This window comes from Bufo gargarizans, chromosome 11 (assembly GCF_014858855.1).
Source record: "Bufo gargarizans isolate SCDJY-AF-19 chromosome 11, ASM1485885v1, whole genome shotgun sequence".
Classification (NCBI taxonomy): domain Eukaryota; kingdom Metazoa; phylum Chordata; class Amphibia; order Anura; family Bufonidae; genus Bufo; species Bufo gargarizans.
The window spans coordinates 32729823-32750160 of record NC_058090.1 but is presented as its reverse complement, the minus strand read 5'-3'; the positions used below and the strand labels follow the sequence as shown (position 1 = coordinate 32750160).

At 41.7% G+C, this 20338-nt stretch overlaps 1 protein-coding gene across 1 annotated transcript in view; it reads right to left on the bottom strand.

Annotated features, from left to right (window-relative positions):
- KCNH5 (potassium voltage-gated channel subfamily H member 5) overlaps window positions 1-20338 on the bottom strand; it is a 283707-nt gene that overhangs the window by 186665 nt on the left and 76704 nt on the right. Inside the window, 1 exon segment of the mRNA XM_044272468.1 lies at window positions 16610-16738. Coding sequence (XP_044128403.1) covers window positions 16610-16738 — 129 coding nt within the window.

Genomic DNA, 20338 nt, shown 5'->3' with positions numbered 1-20338 from the left:
TATGTAGGACTAGACTTGGTGAAAATTCAATGTTTTCTAGAAGAGACTTGATCTTGGGTGCAAGAGGGACAATATCATGCATTTGGCAATACAACTTACGGTATATGAAAAGGAAAGACACGGGGCAGTGATGGAATAAAATAAATTACTTTCTTGAGGTACTAGTCAAGTCAGTCTTGCTGTAAGTCAGTATTTGTGATCATTCATATACAATGAGGGATCACATATTATAACATTCACAGATACAATGCATTTAGCTATTGTGTTTCTAATATGATATCAGTTAGATCCTCCTTCTTAAAAGGGTTTTCCACTTTGGACAATCACTTTTTTTAAGAAGGGTCTCGAAACAGTAGAATGTAGAAACATTTTATTTTCTTGTGATGCTTGTGGGTCCCTGTATGTGTTGATTTTTTTTTGTCCTTGTTTCCATATTTTAGACAGTTTTACCATATAGGCAGATCGTGTGGCTGCTATAATGCCCTAAGAGAGAGAGGACGCAGTCATGGTTGATTTCAAGCAAAGAGGTGGGACATTTGCCCAAATACCATGGAAAGGAAAGGTAGGGAGAAAACTACTCAGCCCTTCGTTTTTGAGTAGTAAAACCTGGCACCATAATAAAGGCCCCAGTAAGTTGCAGGGGCTGTATTGTGGTGGAACCATGATCTTTGTTCCTTTATTCCTACAAGAAGCAGCTTGACATTTTTATTTTTTATCCAGACTTGCAGAAGCAAGCGTTCCTTGGATGGGACATTCTCTTGTAGATACATATATCCTTTGAACAAAACATTTTGTCCCAAACTATGACTCAGCTGTCCTCCACAGAGTAACCACTACATAGTTGCAATAATTTTGGACCACCAAGAACAAACCAAAATTTGGACAAAAAAGACCACGCATACAGGAGTGTCCTTCCTTACCTATCACGCGTGACTTTGTTGAATAACTTTGGTACTTGATTTTTAAAGTAGAAAGTGGACAAAGTCGAGTTCAGTTTCAAGTTTTAAAGGGGTTTTCCACTTTAAAAATCAATTACCAAAGTTATTCAACGCAGTCACGTGCGACTTTGTGAATAACTTTGACTCATCGGAGCCCATACATTCTAATACTCGGATCTCTGTACAGTATTATTCCGAACTTTTGAACGAAGCGACTTCGGATGTAGCATCCGAAGCACGCTTTGCTCAACTCTAACACTTATAACCCTTAACATTAGGGCAAGTGATCACTAAAAAAAAACTATGAGACTTTTCTACAATTTTGAGCTTCATCATGTTTGTGAAGGTTGATATTCATCCAGGTCATGGTATATCAGTAGCAATAAGTCAGCACAATTAGATTTTTTGTATTTTTTAAAACTTTTGCCAGTCATCCAACTAGCTTTCTCTTGGAATGGCTTGTACCAGAAATGTACAGCCTTAAATACAGGTGACTCATGCTTCAGTTATGGAGGTAAAATGTTAACTACATTTACACGTACATGACTGAAGCTATTAGGAGTGATTAAACTGCCTTGAGAAAGGCATTAGAACAGAAGCGGTTTATGTTAAATTGGAGAAACCAAGCTTGAACCGAGGTGGAGGGCTGTTACATCTAGTGTCTGCCACTTACAATGTTGTTCTGACACCTCTCCCAAGACAGTTTAATCACACTTAATATTGCTTCTACCAAAATTGCCTGCATCAAATTCTGGTGACTCGTGCTTCAGTAATGGAGGTAAGATAATGTCTACATTGACATGACTGAATCTATTAGGTGTGATTAAACTGCCTCCAGAGAGGTATTAGAATAGAAGCTATTTATGTTAAGCTGGAGAAACCAAACCTGAATAAAGCTAGTCGAGTGTGACACCTATTGTCTGCAACTTACAATGCTGGTCTGGCACTTCTCCCAAAGCAATTTAATCACACATGATAGCTTCAGTCATGCAAATGCAATCATTTTACCTCCATGACTGAAACAAGAGTCCCCAGTATTTAATGCTGGAGATTTTTTGTGCAAGCTATTTTAATTGAGAAACCCTGACAGAGGTCCAGTTGCTCTGACTTATTACTACTGATATAGCTTCATTATAAATTTCTACAATGTGATGATTGAATAATTAAAATGGAATTAAAATTGAATTTTATAAAATGGGCCAGGGCGGCTAAAGGATTACTCACTTTAACAATCTCCCATTGCTGCTGTTCTAGTGTTGCTCTGGTCACCGTTGTTCACCAATTCATGGTACCGGCTTGACACACAGGAAATGGCTAGAACTTCCTGCTCAGCCAATCATAGGCTGCAGCAGTCATCCGGTGATTTCCAGCCATTTCCTGTGTGTGCTGCTACAGGATCAGAAATAGGGGAACAGCTGAGACTGGGGCAGTGTTAGAAAGGCAGCGGCAGGGGATCAGTAAGGTGAGCAATGATTATTTTTATTTTTAACTGATCCTGTCCTTTTTTTTTCCCCCTTGGACAACCCCTTTCAGTGTAAAATGTAAAGCATTCCTACAGACACACTACCAGAATGAATGCTTTGAATGACCTGTGTTACAAAATACTTCATAGGATTTATAACTAACATCTGCTTGGGATTCAAGCTTACACAGGCTTAATTCTGGAAAGGTTACATTTTTGCTTGTATTTTAGGTCAAAGAAGGAGAAGCACTGGAATTAGACTGATTTCAGCTACTCCATTTATTCACATGAAATATAATGACATCCATGTAAATGAGTGAGTGGTAATTTCTGCTATTTATTGCAATGTTGTGGCTCAATAATTTGTCTGCTGCTTCAGAAACGGAGATCTCTTGCCAGAAAAACAGCTTGTCTTGCTAATGATCTTCCATAAGAAAATAAATAAAATCTGGAATATCTATTATTAATTGGCAACAGATGAGCAAAATGTTGTATTTTGCTTTCCGTCCTGGGATGTGGAGCAAGACAGCATTACCCCCAATGTAAGTCAATGGAGACGGATCCGTTTTCTCAGCCACAATAGAAAACTGATCCGTCTCCCATTGACTTTCAATGGAGTTAATGTTGGATCCGTCTTGGCAATGTTAAAGATAATACAACCGGATCCATTCATAACGCATGCAGATAATTGTATTATCAGTAAAGGAAGTGTTTTTGCTTAACCCTGCCGGATCCAGCAAAAACGCTAGTGTGAAAGTAGCCTAATACAAGTATTTAAAGTAGAGCCAAAGGACGGACATTCTCCTAAATCCAATATGCCTGATGTCCATTCCCACTGGCAGTGGGCTTCCTTATAATTATATGGGGGCAGTAAATGTCCTGTTCAGTTCTCTTTAGCAACAATATTTAGTCATCCAATATATGTAATGACATGTTTCATGTAGCATAGAGGCAGTCCATGTTGTTACCATGGGGCACTTGAAGAGAGGGGGCCCAGTACATTTTAGCATCGTTGTTATTGCCTGATGTGAACCTATGCAGGACTTCCCCTTCCAGAGGAACTGTAATGTTAGCAAATATGGGTGTAGAGAAATGGCCTAAGGGTCGTCGGTGGAAAGTCGTCAGTGAAAATTACCACAAGAGCCATCTGGGTGGCAAATTCGGCACCAAATACAGGGCCAATTTTGATCCTTGCTATGGGACATTCTCCTACTATATGCACCACTGCATGTCTAATATTAATTAAAGGCTTGTATTGTTATTTATATTCGTTTTTGTGATTTTAATTCATACGATTCAGGGCCTAGCTTAATTTCCTTTTTAGAAAATGTACAATATCGATTTGCTTTAAAATCTCTCGCCAAGGAAGGACACATTTGTCTTTTATGTTTGACATAAATAATAGACTGTGCTTCAGTGGAAAAATGTGCAAACGGAAATGTGAGCGAGTTCAGTACATACAGGAAAGGGTGTAAGCATTGTGAGATAGACAAGCCCATAATGGAGAGGGTGGAGACAGTAGCGTAGCTATAGGGGTCGCAGCGGTCGCAACTGCGACCGGGCCCCTAAGTCAAGGGGGCCCACGGGGCCCCCACGAGAGATGGAGTAAAGCGGGCCCCACAAGTCTTTTTTTTTTTATTAAGTGCGTCGGCCCTCCCTATATTTTGTGTGGCTGTGCTGCGCTTAATTGTCAGCGCGAGACCCATGACCTCCGCAGCGGGTCTCGCGGGATCACAGCAGCCAGAAAAGACGAGCCGGCCGGCCGATGTAGCCCTCAAGTGAGGAGAGCGGAACAAGAGTAGGTAGTTGGGTTTTTTTTAATGTAAAAAATGGCACACACCGGCGTTCAGCTTTATACGGAGGGGGTACTACATGAATGATGATCAGTGGTGCCGTGAGGCAGTGTTTCTGAATTCAGAAGGGCCTACGCCGGCCATAATAGGGCAGCCAGGGGCAGCAAATAATGAGGGGTCCGGGGGAAAATGAAAATGAAATACTCTGTGAAATGTATAGAGGGAGAGGGCGGGTGCAAAATGAAATATAGTAAGTCTCGCTGTATTTCATTTTGCCCCCACTCCCTATATATTTTAAAAAAAATTGCCTACAGAGTATTTCATTTTCATTTTGCCCCCTCATTATTTGCTGCCCCTGGCTGCCCTCATATGGCCGGCACGGGCCCCCCATTTCTGAATTCAGACACACTGCCACACGGCACCACTGATCATCATTCATCTCCCCCCATTCCTCATATGAAGCCAGTGTGTGCCATACATTAAAAAAATTATAAATAAATAAAAAAAATACTCTATTGACAATTTTTTTTTATGTATGGCTTTATACGGAGGGAAGGGTTGGGGAAGAGGCTCGCGGGGGGGGGGGGGGCCCAATTCAAAGTTTGCTCTGGGGCCCATAGAACTCTAGTTACGCCCCTGGGTGGAGAGCAGGGATAGCAAATATAAACTGTAATGTTCAAATGTTAAAGGGGCTGTCCCACGAATAATATTCAATAGTTTTCAAACCAGCACCTGGATCTAAATACTTTTGTAATTACATGTAATAATAGGTACTGAGTTATTTAATAAAATGTATAGTGCCACTTAATTTCTTATTTCTTTGGCGGCTCATTAAGAAGGCCGCACATGTTCAGTTTTATCTTTCAATTGCTTCCTGAGCTGTGATAGGGAGAGCACTGACACGCCTCCTGAGCTGTGATAGGGAGAGCATGGACACGCCCCCTGAGCTGTGATAGGGAGAGCACGGACACGCCTCCTGAGCTGTGATAGGGAGAGCATGGACACGCCCCATGAGCTGTGATAGGGATAGCACGGACACGCCTCTTGAGCTGTGATAGGGAGAGTATGGACACGCCCCCTGAGCTGCAGGAGAAAAGACACTCCTCTTGAGCTGTCAGCTTGATATAAATCTGGCAGAGCAGTGAATGGAGAGATCTCTGGATCCATGTGAGGTACGGGGCTGGTTCTAGCTTTGTTAGAAAGAGATGGTCATGTACTATATGATGGGATAACCCCTTTAAATACATTGGGCCTTATGCTTGTTGAAATTGTGATGAAAAATTTGCCAAAACAGCCAAAAGCAGATGTTATGGTTGACAAATAGCTCAACCTTTAAAGGGAATCTGTCAGCTCCAAGACACCCGCAAACCATCAGTAAAATGCATTGTGAGGATTTCCGTGTTCATGCACATATGGAGAGGACTCAAAGAGGAGTCCTCTCCATGCATTTTGCTGCTGGTTTGTGGGAGAACAGCGTCAGAATGCAAATGAGTATTAAGATAAAAATGACATAACTGGGCTCTGCACCACTGACACTATACAGTGCTTACTCTAGTTTGGGGGGTGTTTTGGAGCTGACAAATTCCCTTTAAGGGGAGACCTGAGATTCCCATTGTATCTAAGTTATTTGGACTCCCTAATGCAGTGGATTCCAGCCTGTGACTCTCCAACTCTGGGGAAAAGACAACTTCCAATATGCTGGTTGGTCCTATGAATTCTATCTACAAGTATGGGGATTGCTAAACAGGACCACCTAACATGCAGGAGATTAGTGCTCAGCCAATCGCTGCCTGCAGTGGCAACCCGCGTTAGCATTGATTGGCTGAGCGCTCATTTCTGGCATGTCAAGATGTTAATGAGTGTTCTCAGACTACAGTCCATACATAATCCTCTTTATACCAGCTTTATGACAGACGCTTGGGACTCATGACCTTAAATAAACCAGTAAGTGAGGGAGAACTGGAAGAAATACAGTAGAGCCATGAGCTGTTCCCTGGTGTATGATCTGCAGGCAGCATGTTATAGAGCAGGAGGTTTACAGAACAATATATCGTTTTATGGGAAAAGATATAGGATAACTAGTAATTTCTCCATTTCTTTGCCCTTTGGATAGTCCTATCAGTGACTGACAGCTATTTCTGTTTGCACAGTCCAAGGAAACACTGTCTATTATTGAGTAGCTCCACCCACTGGACTCCCAAGCCCAGAAAGAGCAGGCATTTAATTAAATAAAATAAAAGTTACGCTGAATCTTTTCCCATAAAACCATATATCAATCTGCTCAACTCATCCTGTTCTATAACATGCCTGCACATCAGATACCACGTTTAAGGATAGGTAATCAATTACTATGTAATAAGCAATTGAAATATTCCACCATACAGTATTGACAATACATATAATTACAAAAAACCAACAGACAAGTGTTAAAAGGGGAAAAATGACATCCAAACATGATATAAATATGGCACCATTTTTTTCTCCGAAATGGTGGCTGTGCCAGTTTAACCAATCTTTCATATCATTTCCCTTGTAATAATAATGCAAAATAAAAGAGCAACCAATTATATTATAATGCATTACATACACAACCACTCAAATTTACCTGGAAAAATGGCCCTCTATGGTGGTGGCACTTCACATAAAATTGGCCATTGTGCAGAATATATGAAAGAATTGGTTACAGGAACTGTAGTCTACATAAAGGGGTGGTCTTTTAGAGAGGTTTCACTACATTTGGGATACAAGTCTAAACTACAAATTTTATATTAAAATATGATTATCACAGGCATTTCTGGGCAGGGAAGAGTCACCACACGCTCAGGGATATAACCTCTAACTACCCAAAATTAGGAGCTACTAAAATTACTACAAACTACCGGAGCAGCTTCTGAGACTTACTTTGTTTGTTTTTTAGACGAGTTGATCCAAGGGGAGCTGTGCGAAAAAAAATTCCCATTGTGTTTTTTTTTTTTTTTTTTTTCATTGGTTGAAGAAACAATAGACAATCACAGAAATGAACATAAAATTAAAGTCATACACTAGCGCCACAAACACCGTTCCCAGGAAACAAGCATTCTTTACGATGGAGGATGGTAAGGTATTGGAGCAAGCAGACACGTAGTCATTATTTCTACAATCCCAGGTGAAAGGTCAACACGATATAACACTGAGTCAAATCAATGTCACTTTCAAAAGATTTTTTTTCACGCTGAAACCCCTACTAATAGACTAGTATAATATACCCCAATTCAGTTGTCAAGGAATCAGGTTGTGCCTTGTGGGTTTCTCTTCAAAAGAACATGTGCTAATTATAGATTTTTGTAAAAATGTTAAGAAAATCCTCAATATGGGTGATTCCTTGAGGATTGGGAAACAGTGACCAAGTAAAACTATGGTAAGAAGGATCCTCAGAATAAAAGACATTTCCTATGGACAGGATATGGACACCTTCAGGGCAATTTTTGTATGATTTCATTTTTGGCTAACAACTATTTTTTTTCAATTGATCTTTATTAAAAATGTTCAGCCATTTCTGAGAAACAAGGGTTAAAAATCAGTCTGTTTGCAAGATGTCACATTCTGTTTTCGTTGAATCCAGTCGCTTGACGGCTCATGTGTAGCTCTTAGCTCTGATCTCCTGACCTCAAAGACACTCATTATGCTCAATCTAACTGATAAGGATATAGTTAAATAAGTGTTTATGAGGTCAGGGGATCAGAGATAAGACTGTGACAGCTTGCAAACAGACTGATTTTGAACCCTTGTAACTCAGAAACAAGCAAACATTTTTTAATAAAGATAAAGATCAATAGAAAAAATGATTTATAGCCCAAAATGAGTAAATATTAAAAAACAATGCGCCCAAAGGTGTACTTAGCCTTTAATATTAGTGGGGACCGATCAAGTTGAACAGTGGTAGTGTCTGATCAGGTAGAATGGTAGAACAGGAGGAGCTAAGCAGATTGATATATACTTTTGTGGGAGATTCAGTGTAACTTGTATTTTTATTTTATTTTTTTCATTTTAATTCCATCTCGCTCTGAGCTTAGGAGTCCAGTAGGAGGTCCTGTTCAGCAGATGAAGGCTGTAAATCACTAGCACCACCCACTGGACTCCTAAACCCAGAATTAGCAGGAATTAAAATAACAAAATTTTTATACAAGTTACAATGAATCTTTCCCTACTGCAGGCATACAATGCTAAAGAAATAAGCAGATAGATTGTCCAAATGACTGATGTGCTAAGGTCAGTTTCAGATGAGTTCACTGTGAGAAATGGTCTCCATGTGGGAAAGTGATTTCCTATCCTGAACTCTGCTGTTAAAACAGGACTTCTTGGCATTATCATGATTTATAATGCTGTGTGTCCCTGCCCGACATCGCCTGTGATGATTTGTACTGACGGCATTATGTCAGTAGAATTCATTACTGCTTATGTCGGGCTGGGACACACATTATTATTAATCATTATACTGATGAGAAGTCCTGTTTTAAGAGCAGAATTCAGGACAGGAAATCACTTTCCCACATGGAGACCTGTTTCTCACAGTGAACTCACTCATCGGAAACTGGCCTAAGGCGGCAGGCCTCACCGTAGGAAGGATCTCGCAGAGGGTGAGCCTCAACAAAAGTGTAAATGATGCACTGCTCTGCTCAAGTAACCATGAGGCAGAAGGATGGAGTCACAGCCAGAATTGAATTGGTAAGTTACTTGTAATGTAGACAAATAAGTTACTGACCAGATTACCCCTTTAAAGGGAATTTCTAGCTTTTTTATACCATAAGCAATTTCCGATCCCCATCTGTAATCTTCCAGATGGACAGTGCCACATGCACCACTGAAACCAATGAGCGGCTTCTTGGGACCAGCCACTTCTGGGTTACGTGACACTTGGTAACACATCACTGCTGAGGCCAGTCACTGGCTCCAGTGGCACACATGACCTCATCTATCTATAGGTTTGAAGACAAAGACCGAAAGAGCAGTTCTATTTCTGGAACAGAGAGGCGGAGAATAGGGCTGAGCGTGATACCAAGCACAGCCATTATACTATGTGCGGCGCTGTGATTCTCAAACAGCTGATCGGTGCGGGTCTTGGGTGTTGGACCCCCTCCAAACAGATACTGATGACCATCAGTATCAAAATCTCAGAAAACCCCTTTAAGGTAAATACAGCAAAACTAAAAGACCATATTTTTTTTTAAATTATAAACTGTCATGCATTATATACTATACAAGTATATAATATATTATTTGCAATTAATGACAAATTTTAATTTACATTTAACTAACTTAACTGCACGTATCCTGATTTCCGGCTTATGTAGGGAGTCTGATTTTCCGTTGTGCCATGTCAAAATGGTATATGCAACCATTAGCATGAAGCACTCAAACCGAGGAGATGTCAAGCAAATATAATGAATAAAAAGAGAACAAGCGCACCAGCCGTCTCTCCATTATTTTATTCTACATCTTCTTGCCATGTGCCTCATCAGATCAACCCTAGGCTGATCTATAAGACAGTGGCACTGTGCACACTCAGCACAATGCTGACAATTAATGTAAAAGTCAGCAAAGTGCTCCCACTCTCCAAGATGAACTTAATGTATGACTTTCTGAGGGTGGCATTTACATAGGGTTGCCGATGGTGCTATATAGGTCATCATTATATGTGATGTTGCTTACTGTAAAATAACACATCATTTATCAGTGGTCATTTACAGCTAGTGGTGTATATTCAATGTTTGACAGCACTAAGCTACCATCTAAGAAATTATTACTTTAAAAAACTTTAAAGAATTTAACTTTAATTTCACACAGTATCCTTAAAGGGCATCTGTCAGCAGTTTTGTACCTTTGACACTGGCTGACCTGTGTTGGTCCCATGTTCATATGTGCCCGCATTGCTGAGAAATTATGTTATGTTTTAATATATGCAAATGAGCCTCTAGGAGCAACGGGGGAGTTGCCATTACACCTAGCAGCTCTGCTCTCTCTGCAATGGCCACACCCTCTGCACTTTGATTGACAGGGCCAGACAGTGAAAATGTCATCCTACCTGCCAGACCCTGTCAATCAAAGTTCAGAGGGCGTGGCAGTTGCAGAGAAAACAGAGCCTTTAATTTTGGCTTCTTGAAGATGCTAGTCTACTAAAAGTGCAAAATCCAATGCAACATTTGTAATGGGGATCCAAACCCACTATGTAACATTTATTCTACTAATGCCTTCTCATAAGGCAGAGGGGCTTTAGGAGCCCCTCTATTCATGAGGCTGGTCATACAGATTAGATGTATGTCCACCAAACTACAGATTTTGGTAGTCTACTGTGTATGGAGGCCTCCCAAAGGCAGGGTCAGGCAAGTAGGATTTCAGGACCCAGTTAGGGTCCATTTACACATCCGCAAAATGGGTCCACATCCATTCCCAATTTTGCAGAACAGGTGCGAACCCATTAATTTTCGATGGGGCCGGAATGTGCTGTCCACACCCGCATTTGCGGATCTGCACTTCCGTTCCGCAAAAGAATAGAACATGTCCTATTCTTGTCCGCAATTGCAGACAAGAAAAGGCATTTTTTATGAGAGTGACGGCGATGTGCGGTCCACAAAATGCGGAACGCACATTGCCGGTGTCCGTGTTTTGCGGATCCGCAATTTGCGGATTCGCAAAACACACACGGACATGTGAATGGACTCTTAAGCTGATGAGAGACGTCAGGCAGCAGCTTCCTTCCCCTCTTCCTACTGAGAACACATGCTTGCTCTGCCGGATATGCATATGGACGGCCTTACCAACTGAAGATCAAGAGAAATTTCACCTAACTCTGTAGTGCTCTCTAAAGATAACATACGACTGCAGAATTCAGGATCAGAGCCTTTGTTTGGATCTCCAGGGGCAAGTTCATTAACAAAGGCAAAGCAGTGAAACTCCACAAAACAAGATTTTAATTTGTGATTAGAGCAATTAATAATGTGAATATAAGCAGCAAGTTTTTTATCTGGCTCCTGATGTGCAATATATATTCCGGCTTGTATTTCCATTGATTACTGCATTCCAGATCATTACGTGTTATTATTACCTTACAAGCAGTTCTTTGCAACCACCACAGCATAAAATTTTAACTAGGTACCTCTATTAGAGCTGTAAGCCTATGCTAAGTCTTTTTTATTCATTTCCGCTGTAAGCAAACAGGTGAACAATAACAATAAGAAACTAATTACTGAGCCCTGGCCCAATGCTGCTTAATGTTATCAATTATTTATGGCGTCTCAGATACATTTATCTAGAGTTATAAAAGCTTTCACAAGCATGGTCTTTGTTTGCTAGACTTTGAGAAAGGGGTACGAGAAATACCTCTTATGAAGACTACCTTTGTCTATATGCGCTATTTTGAAATATGAACATCATAGGCCCTAGGGAAGTCCCTCAGATTGGGACTGCCTTTTTTTCTGTGTCCTCCCATCTAACAGTCTTGTGCCTCTCAGATCCATACTCAACTCTACTGCTTGGTTAATCCACCTTTCCTCTCATTTCTCCTCTCCCTTGTGCCAATTCCTTCACTGCTTCTTGCTTGCTCAGCTAATTCAGTTCAAGATCTTAATAATGAAATACAAGGCCATCTACAACTGATCCCTTCCATACATCTCTGACCTAATGTACCGTTACATCACCACAAGTAGTCTCCAATCCCCACAAGAGTACTTCTTTGCTCTCCTCTTGTCTGCTCTTTATACAATCTGCTTCAAGATTTCACATGCATCTCCCCATTCTGTGGAACTCGCTACCTCAAGATATGAGACTCTCCACCACCATCTAAACTTTCAAAAGTAATTTTCTATTGCTGTCATAAGGGACTGTACCGATCTAAGTTTTGGAGGGAAAAACAAACAGCCACAGTGACCTTTTGACTGTCTAGTTTAGCTCTGTCTAGATGGTTGTTTAAGTTTAAAAACTGATTAGTCATTCCCATTGACTTGTATTGAGGCATAATACAATTCTATGGCAGACATGAACTGCAATATTGTTTCTGTAAGGGCTCATGCACACGACCGTTGTTGTTTAGCGGTCCGTTTTTCACGGATCTGTTGATCCACATCTGAGGGTTTTTTTTCTCTGATTTAAGTCCTCTTCCGTTCCATTATTGTACAAAACATATCTGTATGGTTTCCGTATCTGATCCATTTTTTGCGGATCGGAAATGGAAACAGTAACTTATTAATCACCAAACACATGAGCAATATGGGCTGGGCATAGCATTTCTACAGTATGGATCCGCAAAATCTGGATGAAATACGGATGACATATGAATGTGTTCCGTGTACGTTCCATATTTTTTGCGGGCCCATTGATTTGAATGGGGCCTCGGACCGTGATTTGCAGACAATAATAGGACATGCACTGCTTTTTTGTGGAACGGCCATGCTGACAAACGGAATGCACACGGAGTAACTTCCGTATTTTCTACAGCCCCATTGAAGTGAATGGTTCCGCATACGATCCGCGAAAAAACCGGAACGGAAGCGGAAAGGAAATACGCCCTTATTTTTTAGAGCACTGTGTGCCAATAATTGTTGAAGGGGGCACTATCTGTGTGGTATTAGTATTTCCAGGGGGACTGTTTTTGCAGTATAGTATTGGGGGCACAGCGGGCACAGTATTGGGGGTGGCAGAAAAGGGTGTTCAGAAGATGTGAAGATGATGGAAATGTGGGAAACTAATGTCTGTTTGTCAATCTCTGCAGAGACGGGAGATGGCTAAAAAATCATCATGGCGGTCTGGTCTGAATGGAGAAGATAAAGAAAGAGAACGTCTACAACAAAGGTGACATCACTGGATGTAAGAGGTATGTGGCGCTATGTAGGAGAGGAGATGCTCCGGCTCCTCCCCCTGCCATTTACAGGCCTTGAGCAGGATCTGGGGAGGGAGGAGAGCGGAGGAGCTTGCTGTTTATTGTATAATGTGAAGCAGGCAGTGCAGCCAGGACAGGCCTCCCCTCTCCATATGATGTGTAGAGACAGGCCTCAACAATAGAATTTCAGCTGTACAGTGTTTGTTGGGAGTGGCCTATTAAATGTAGAAGGGGCTTTTAATAACGGGCGGGGCAAAAAAATTGCACGGCGCACCATGCGCGTCAGGTTTTTCCATTCCTACAGGGCTTTTAGAAATGACCAGGCAAAAGAATCGGCGCAGCACGCTATGCGTGCCACATTTTTAAATATGAAGGGGGCTTTGAAAAATGAGCGGGCAAAAGAATTGGCACAGCACGCTACACGTGCCACATTGGGCGGCAGTTAATGAAATGTGTTCCTGTATAAAAGAAAATAAAAGTCTGCAAAATAAAAATGGGCCACTTGACTTGATTTGCCCCCCAGGACTAAGGCTGCCAGCCCTCCCCTGGAGCCAGTCATATAAGTGAATTATTTGTAGCATTTGGTACTGTGGGGTGAACGGTAGACTGGGCTCCACACCAGCTGGTGAGCTCCCTCAAACAGTTAATATAATATTTTAAATGTTCCTGACCCAGCTTGGTTGAATTCATTTGCCTGTTGTCTCCATTATTGACTTGGTCTGCCTATGAGATTGCTGTTAGTCCTCTGTCCGCTATGAGCCACAACTACTAAGCTTGTCTTCCTGTACAACGGCAGCTATACACCACAACAATGGGGACTCTTTTTTATTCCTTTTTTTTCCAACTGGGAAATAAATCTTCCTTACCAATGCTAACTACATGCATGTAATGACTACTGTGCTTCCTACTAGAACAGTGGCACCATTTAAAACAGCCAGACTTCAGGGCACGCTATTGGGAGACTCAACAGATTATTGTAACTGCAACTTGACGTTCCACACACCATACGTCTTTTTTTAGGATAAACCAAGTTGGATAAAAAAAAAAAGTACAAGATGCAACAGTTTGCCAACTAATGTGTCATATTACAAGATGGCAAAATGTGAGAAGCATATACAGACAGGGCCGTAGCTATAGGGGGTGCAGGGGTAGCAGTCACTTGTGCTGCATAAGGCTACTTTCACACTAGCCTTTTTCTTTTCTGGCACGGAGTTCCGTACTAAGGGGCTCAATGCCGGAAAAGAACTGATCAGGCATTATCCCCATGCATTCTGAATGGAGAGTGATCCGTTCAGGATGCATCAGGATGTCTTCAGTTCAGTCATTTTGACTGATCAGGCAAAAGATAAAACCACAAGCATGCTACAGTTTTATCTCTGGCCTAAAAAGCTGAAAACTTGCCTGAATGCCGGATCCGGCATTTTTTTCCCATAGGAATGTATTAGTGCCGGATCCGGCATTCAAAATACCAACATGCGCAGACCGAAAAAAATAAATGCCGGGTCCGTTTTGCCATTTCAATGCATTTTTCTGACTGATCAGGATCCTGATCAGTCTTACAAATGCCATCACTTGGCATAGGTTTTGCCGGTTCCGGCAGGCAGTTCCGGCGACGGAACTGCTTGCTGGATCACTCTGCTGCAAGTGTGAAAGTACCCTAAGACACTGTTATTATAGAAGGTTCTTGCTGGTCAAGTTACACCTCTGTCTAGGGGGAAGGGGTTAGGTCAAGAATTTGGCATGGAATGGTGCAGTTTCATTTTTTGCCTTAGGCAGCATGAAGGCTATATGCATTCCTGCCCCTGACCACAAAGCACTGAGGGAAGGGGGCCCAAGCTGAACTCTTGCACCAGTGCCCATGAGCCTTCAGCTAAGCCCCTGTATACAGTACAATTACTTTATTACAAGATCATGTTGACGTTTGTTTGTTTGAGTCACCAACCTGCAAGGTAGACTATAAGATGAAAACTGAGGCAGGGTAACCAAATAGAAGACCAAAACAAGAGTAGTAGCAAATTTCATTTAAAGGGCTATGTAGGATAAGAAGATCATGGTCGGTGTCTTACAGAAAAAATGTCACATCTGTCAGTGGGTTTTTCTGGTATTACAGCTCAGCTCCATTAACACATATGGCGTTGAGCTGAAATACCCCATACAACCTTAAACAGGTGTAAAGCTTCTTTTGGAAGAACGCAGTCATGTTTTTATTAGTCATAAATAATTATGTTTTACTATGAAAAGGGCATTATTGAACAATTAATGGCCGTAACTTAAACTCACTCATTCTTCTAGGATTACTTTGAGTCCTAGCTTCCACTCCACCCCCCCCCCCCCCCCATCCACCAATCTGACTATAATGCCACATCAGGGTGTTCATCTGTACTGGGCAGTCTAACTCCTGGATGGGAAAGGTAGATTGCCCTGTATGCACAGACCACTGCAACCATTTGATATGTGTTATTTTGCAGCTCTGATTAATTTTATGAAAATTTGATAATCGAGGACCTTTCCTATGCTCAAGGTGTTGAAGAAAGTGAAATTTAGTATAACAGTGTAGGACATCATAGACACTATTGGAGTGCTCAGTTTCTTGGGGCATAAAGGGGTTATTCATCCCGGGGGCCTTTCGGGCAGACCCCCAGCATAGCTGCACGTGCAAAGGGAATTATACTTACCTGATACCTGCCACTGGGTTCTGAGTCTTTTCCTTCCCTGCAGCCATTGCAGATCGTCAATCTCCCCATGTCAATATTCGGCTTGATGCAGGTCCCTTGGCTGCTGCAGTCAATAACTGGCCGCAGCAGTGGGGTCCCCTATGCATCATGTCATGGGGTCTTGTGATGCATGAAGGACATTTCACCGCTGTGGTCAGTCATTGGCTGCAGCAGCCATGTGACCAACGTCAAACTAGAGGTTAACACGGGGTGACATGAGATCTGCAGCGGTGGAGGAGTAAAGTAGCTGGAACCCAGTAGTGGAGATTAGATGAGGATGATCTTCTCTGCAGGTCTGGCCACACTGAGGGGGTCTGCCCAAAAGGCCCCTGGGGATGAACAACTCCTTTTAAGCTGGTAATACACATTAACATTTGGTTGACCATCATCTATTCCACCTGAGGCCCCCATGCACATACAAGCTCACGTTTGCCAAATATGCATGTGTCCTGAATGGAAGGAGTTAAGAAAGCCACTGCCAGACACCTCTGGTGGTGGCTTATCTCCACCGAGACCATCGCCTTTTTTTGCTCAACATCTCCCGAACGAAAATCTGCCAAATGTTTAATGCTCATTAGCTGACCACTGCAGTCCCTCCAAATTTGGCAGGTTTGGCAAAAAGTTCTCCAATGTGTATGGCCAGTTTTAGTAACTACAGTTTAGATTTGCGTTAAGCTTCCCATATGTTATATGTTAAAGCTATTTAGTGTTATATGTTGCATTTTCACCAAGGTGTCGATAAATGACTTGCCATGGAACATGTAGACAATGAACTGGTAATACGAGTGAATCGCTGCACTTACAGACACTGCTCGAGACACACACGACTAACGATTAACAGGGACAATTACCTCGCGTAGAATCATCTTCGATCGGTTGCTTGAATAACGTAATATCTTTGAAAGTACAAAGGAATAAAACGACCTTATCGTGTTCATTACTTATGGGAGCTATCTGCATATAAAACCAAACCGGGGTTCCTGTAAAGATGGAAATAAAAAGCATATGAGGTAATAAGTACACAATAGAATACCTTGTGTTGCGATACAGGTCTTATAACCATACAAACACGCTAGTAACAAGCTATTATCAAGTCCTGATCCAGGAAATATATGACTGGAGTGAAAAAACATCAGTTCAGTAAGGCAGTGATCCAAGTGTGAATAAACAGGACTATCGCAACCTCCTTCAGCCATGCTGTGTACTGAAATACTAAGAGCACGAAAAGCTGAGCAGACTGATTTATAGTTTTGTATGAAAAGATTCATTATAATGTTCAATTTATTCATTGTAATTCTGTTCATTCGGAGCATAGAAGTCCAGCGGGTGGACCGATCAGTCACTACCTGCTATACGTCTGCACCCTCATACAGGAAACACCTTTAATTTCTGAGTAGGACCGCCCACTGGACTCCTAAGATCAGAATGAGCATGGATATCCAATATATAAATTACTCCTGCTCTCCAACATACCGCCTTTTCAAAATACAGGTTGCCTGTATAGGGGTTGTCTCCACATCACAGCTCTTTTAGGATTGCTGTGCTCTTGGAAATTATAAAAATGATGGTTATTTAATGCATTGTACACCTGGCAAAGCCATAGCACAATAAAGGTACATTCACACCACCATTTTTTTTCTTTTGCAGATCACACGCGGTCTCATTCATTTCTATGGAGCCACCAAAAATGCAGACAGCACACAGATATCATCAATGTGCTGTCTGCATCCGTGTGGCCGTTCTGCACACTATAAAACATGTCCTATTCTTGTCCATTTTGCTGACAAGAATAGGCATTTTTGGAACAGGGCCCGCAGAAAGTACGGGATGGACACGGCCAGTATCTGTATTTTGCGGACCACAAAACAGATATGATCGTGTCAATGTAGCCTTATTCCATTACATGACCCATAGGCAATAGTATGGCACCTCCATAATGCAGCATGTGATGGAGCATACCACAACTATGCCCGTACTGTATCTCCGCTCTGTGAAATTGGTAGCCCATTGGGTTAGAATATGGGTCCATAGAGATTCTATAGGCACCGGATTATTAATTGTGAGATTTTGTTTTCTGGTTGTTAAATACACCGAATGAAGAACTTCTAGAACCTATTATAAAAGATCAAATAGGAATTTCGCAACGAGCATTTCCCCTTGAACACCCAGGTTTATTACCGATCTGACCTTCATATTGTTCAGTGAAGCCTGCATGTAACTGCAGCTGTGACACAATAAGCCACATAACAGCAGTCCACGTGAATGCACTGCCAAGTAATGTCTCATATGTTCACATGGATTGTCGGTGACATCCATGAATATAGGAGATGGCTCATTTAAGTTATCCTGATCATAGACAACAAAGACTAAAAACTGAAGGTGTAATTACACAGGCAAGAAAATCTCATGAAATCAATTAACAGTAATGCTTTAATAACTATTGACGTGAAAATGAACAGCCCCATAACCTGCTTTATTTCACTGCGCGTTGTATTCCCTGGTGGACCTGAATATTGATTCTAATGAGGGAAACTTTGTCAGAGATCGATAGAAACAAAGTCTTAATTCGTCTTTATGAAGGGATCTAAAGTATCATTCTGGGGATTTCTGAACCTGTTTTCAAAGTGGATTATATTCAACATGATTATCTGACGGTAGTAAAGTTAAAGGAGTTTTCTGGGATATTGATACTGATGGTCTATCCTCAGGTTCAGCAGGGGTCAGGCACTGTCGCTGATCAGCTGTTTGAAGGCGCCATGGTGCGCTGGTGAGTGCGGCAGCGTCTTCCTACCTAGGCTAATGACGTCACTGTAGGTGCAGATCTGTCCTATTCAAGTGAATGGGGCTGGGCTGCAATATCAAGCACAGCCACTATACAACGGATGGCGCTGTACTTGGCAAGGTGTAAGGAGGCAGTTGCGCCACCAGAGCGGTGCAGTCTCTTCAAACAGCTGATCAGCAGGGGAGTCAAGAGTCAGACTCCCATCAATCTCATATTAATGACCTATACTGAGGATAGGCCATCAGTATGAAAATGCTGGAGATCCTCTTGGGGCCATAGGGGATCAGTAAAGGGTGTGGTGGGATTCAGTAATGGCATGCAGATTGTTGACTGGCCATACAGTACCTGTACTTGCCCTGGTTTAATTGGAAAGTACAGATGCAGCAAACAATTATCAGTAATCCACATGTGGTTATCACTGCCCAGGCAGCCTCATGGCAGTACATGTACTATAGAGTCATAGGATGACCCCATATGCTTATTACGTCCTCTGCATAGGATCTAACTCTGTACCTGCATTTAACTCTAATATAGCACCCTTGTCCCTTAAAATATCACATAATTTGAACATTTACATCTATAACAGGTCCTCCCACCAATCAGTCATATGTAATATCAGGAATCAGACGTCCCATGATGCAAATCATTTTTAATATTTTGTACCCTTGAATGTATCACAAAGAAGAAACATCAAAGTTGTCATGTTTGGTGCTCCAAGTATCCAGCTCTGGTCTAGAATGTGTGGATCATAGGACGGGACCACCATATATTTGTAGATGTGACCCTATGTCAGAGCAACCCCTAAATCTGAGGTAAGCTAGTGAATACATAGGTGACAAATATTTGAGGTACAATATTTTTATGGCAGGTTCTACAAGTGAGACTTCATGGCTACCTCTTGATCCTGCACAGGAACATTTATGGTATTCTTCTAGAAAAGTTGAGGTCAACTTAAAGAGGGTGTCCAAGGTTAGAAAAAACACATGGCCACTTTACTCCAAAACCACTGCAACACCTGCCGTCAGTATTTCAGCTAAGGCCCAATTAATGAGTTGTGCCATTAATTGAATTGTATCCCACCCAAGAGATATTGCTGGTATATCACTTTCTCCAAATACCACCATTTATCACCTGTGGCAAATCAGTTTTGATATTCGGTTGCTGTTGGTTACGTCCTGCTTTGGAGCCTTGTAATGTAAGACGTAGGAAGCCTCATTGGTGAAAATAAGGGGTGTGGTTAGTGTCACATGATTTGCCGATGTCAGGACACATCTCACTGCCCTAAGACATAATTGTATAGCAAGCACATGACCAACCAGGAAGTGGGATTTAAGCATGGGGGATAAGAGAAAACTTAAAATAAAGTAAATTAGAAAAAAACAAAAAACCAAGAAGGAATTGGGAGCTCGAGTTGACAAAAATATACTTAGCTTATAACAGATCTCCTTTAACACAGCCGAGGTGCAATACCGGATGCAAACCTTAGAGAGGTTGGTACAGTGTTTGGAAGAAAGCAGCCATAGTTTTTCCTAATCCTGGACAAGCAATTAGAGTAAATGGAAGCTAGACAGTTGCATCGGTGGATGGTGGAATATAGAGCTGACGGTAGAATGGGACAGTAGAAACAAGCTTGCTCAAAGCAAATACGCTGCTATCTGGTGGAGAAATATAGAGCAGGGTGTGTGGATTTTTTAATAGTATCAGGTCTAGGAAGTAAATGGTACACAGGATAGAGTAGAATTGTTTTCTAGTTATCACACAGTTGCTGGAGTCTGGTGGAACAGAGAACACAATGGGC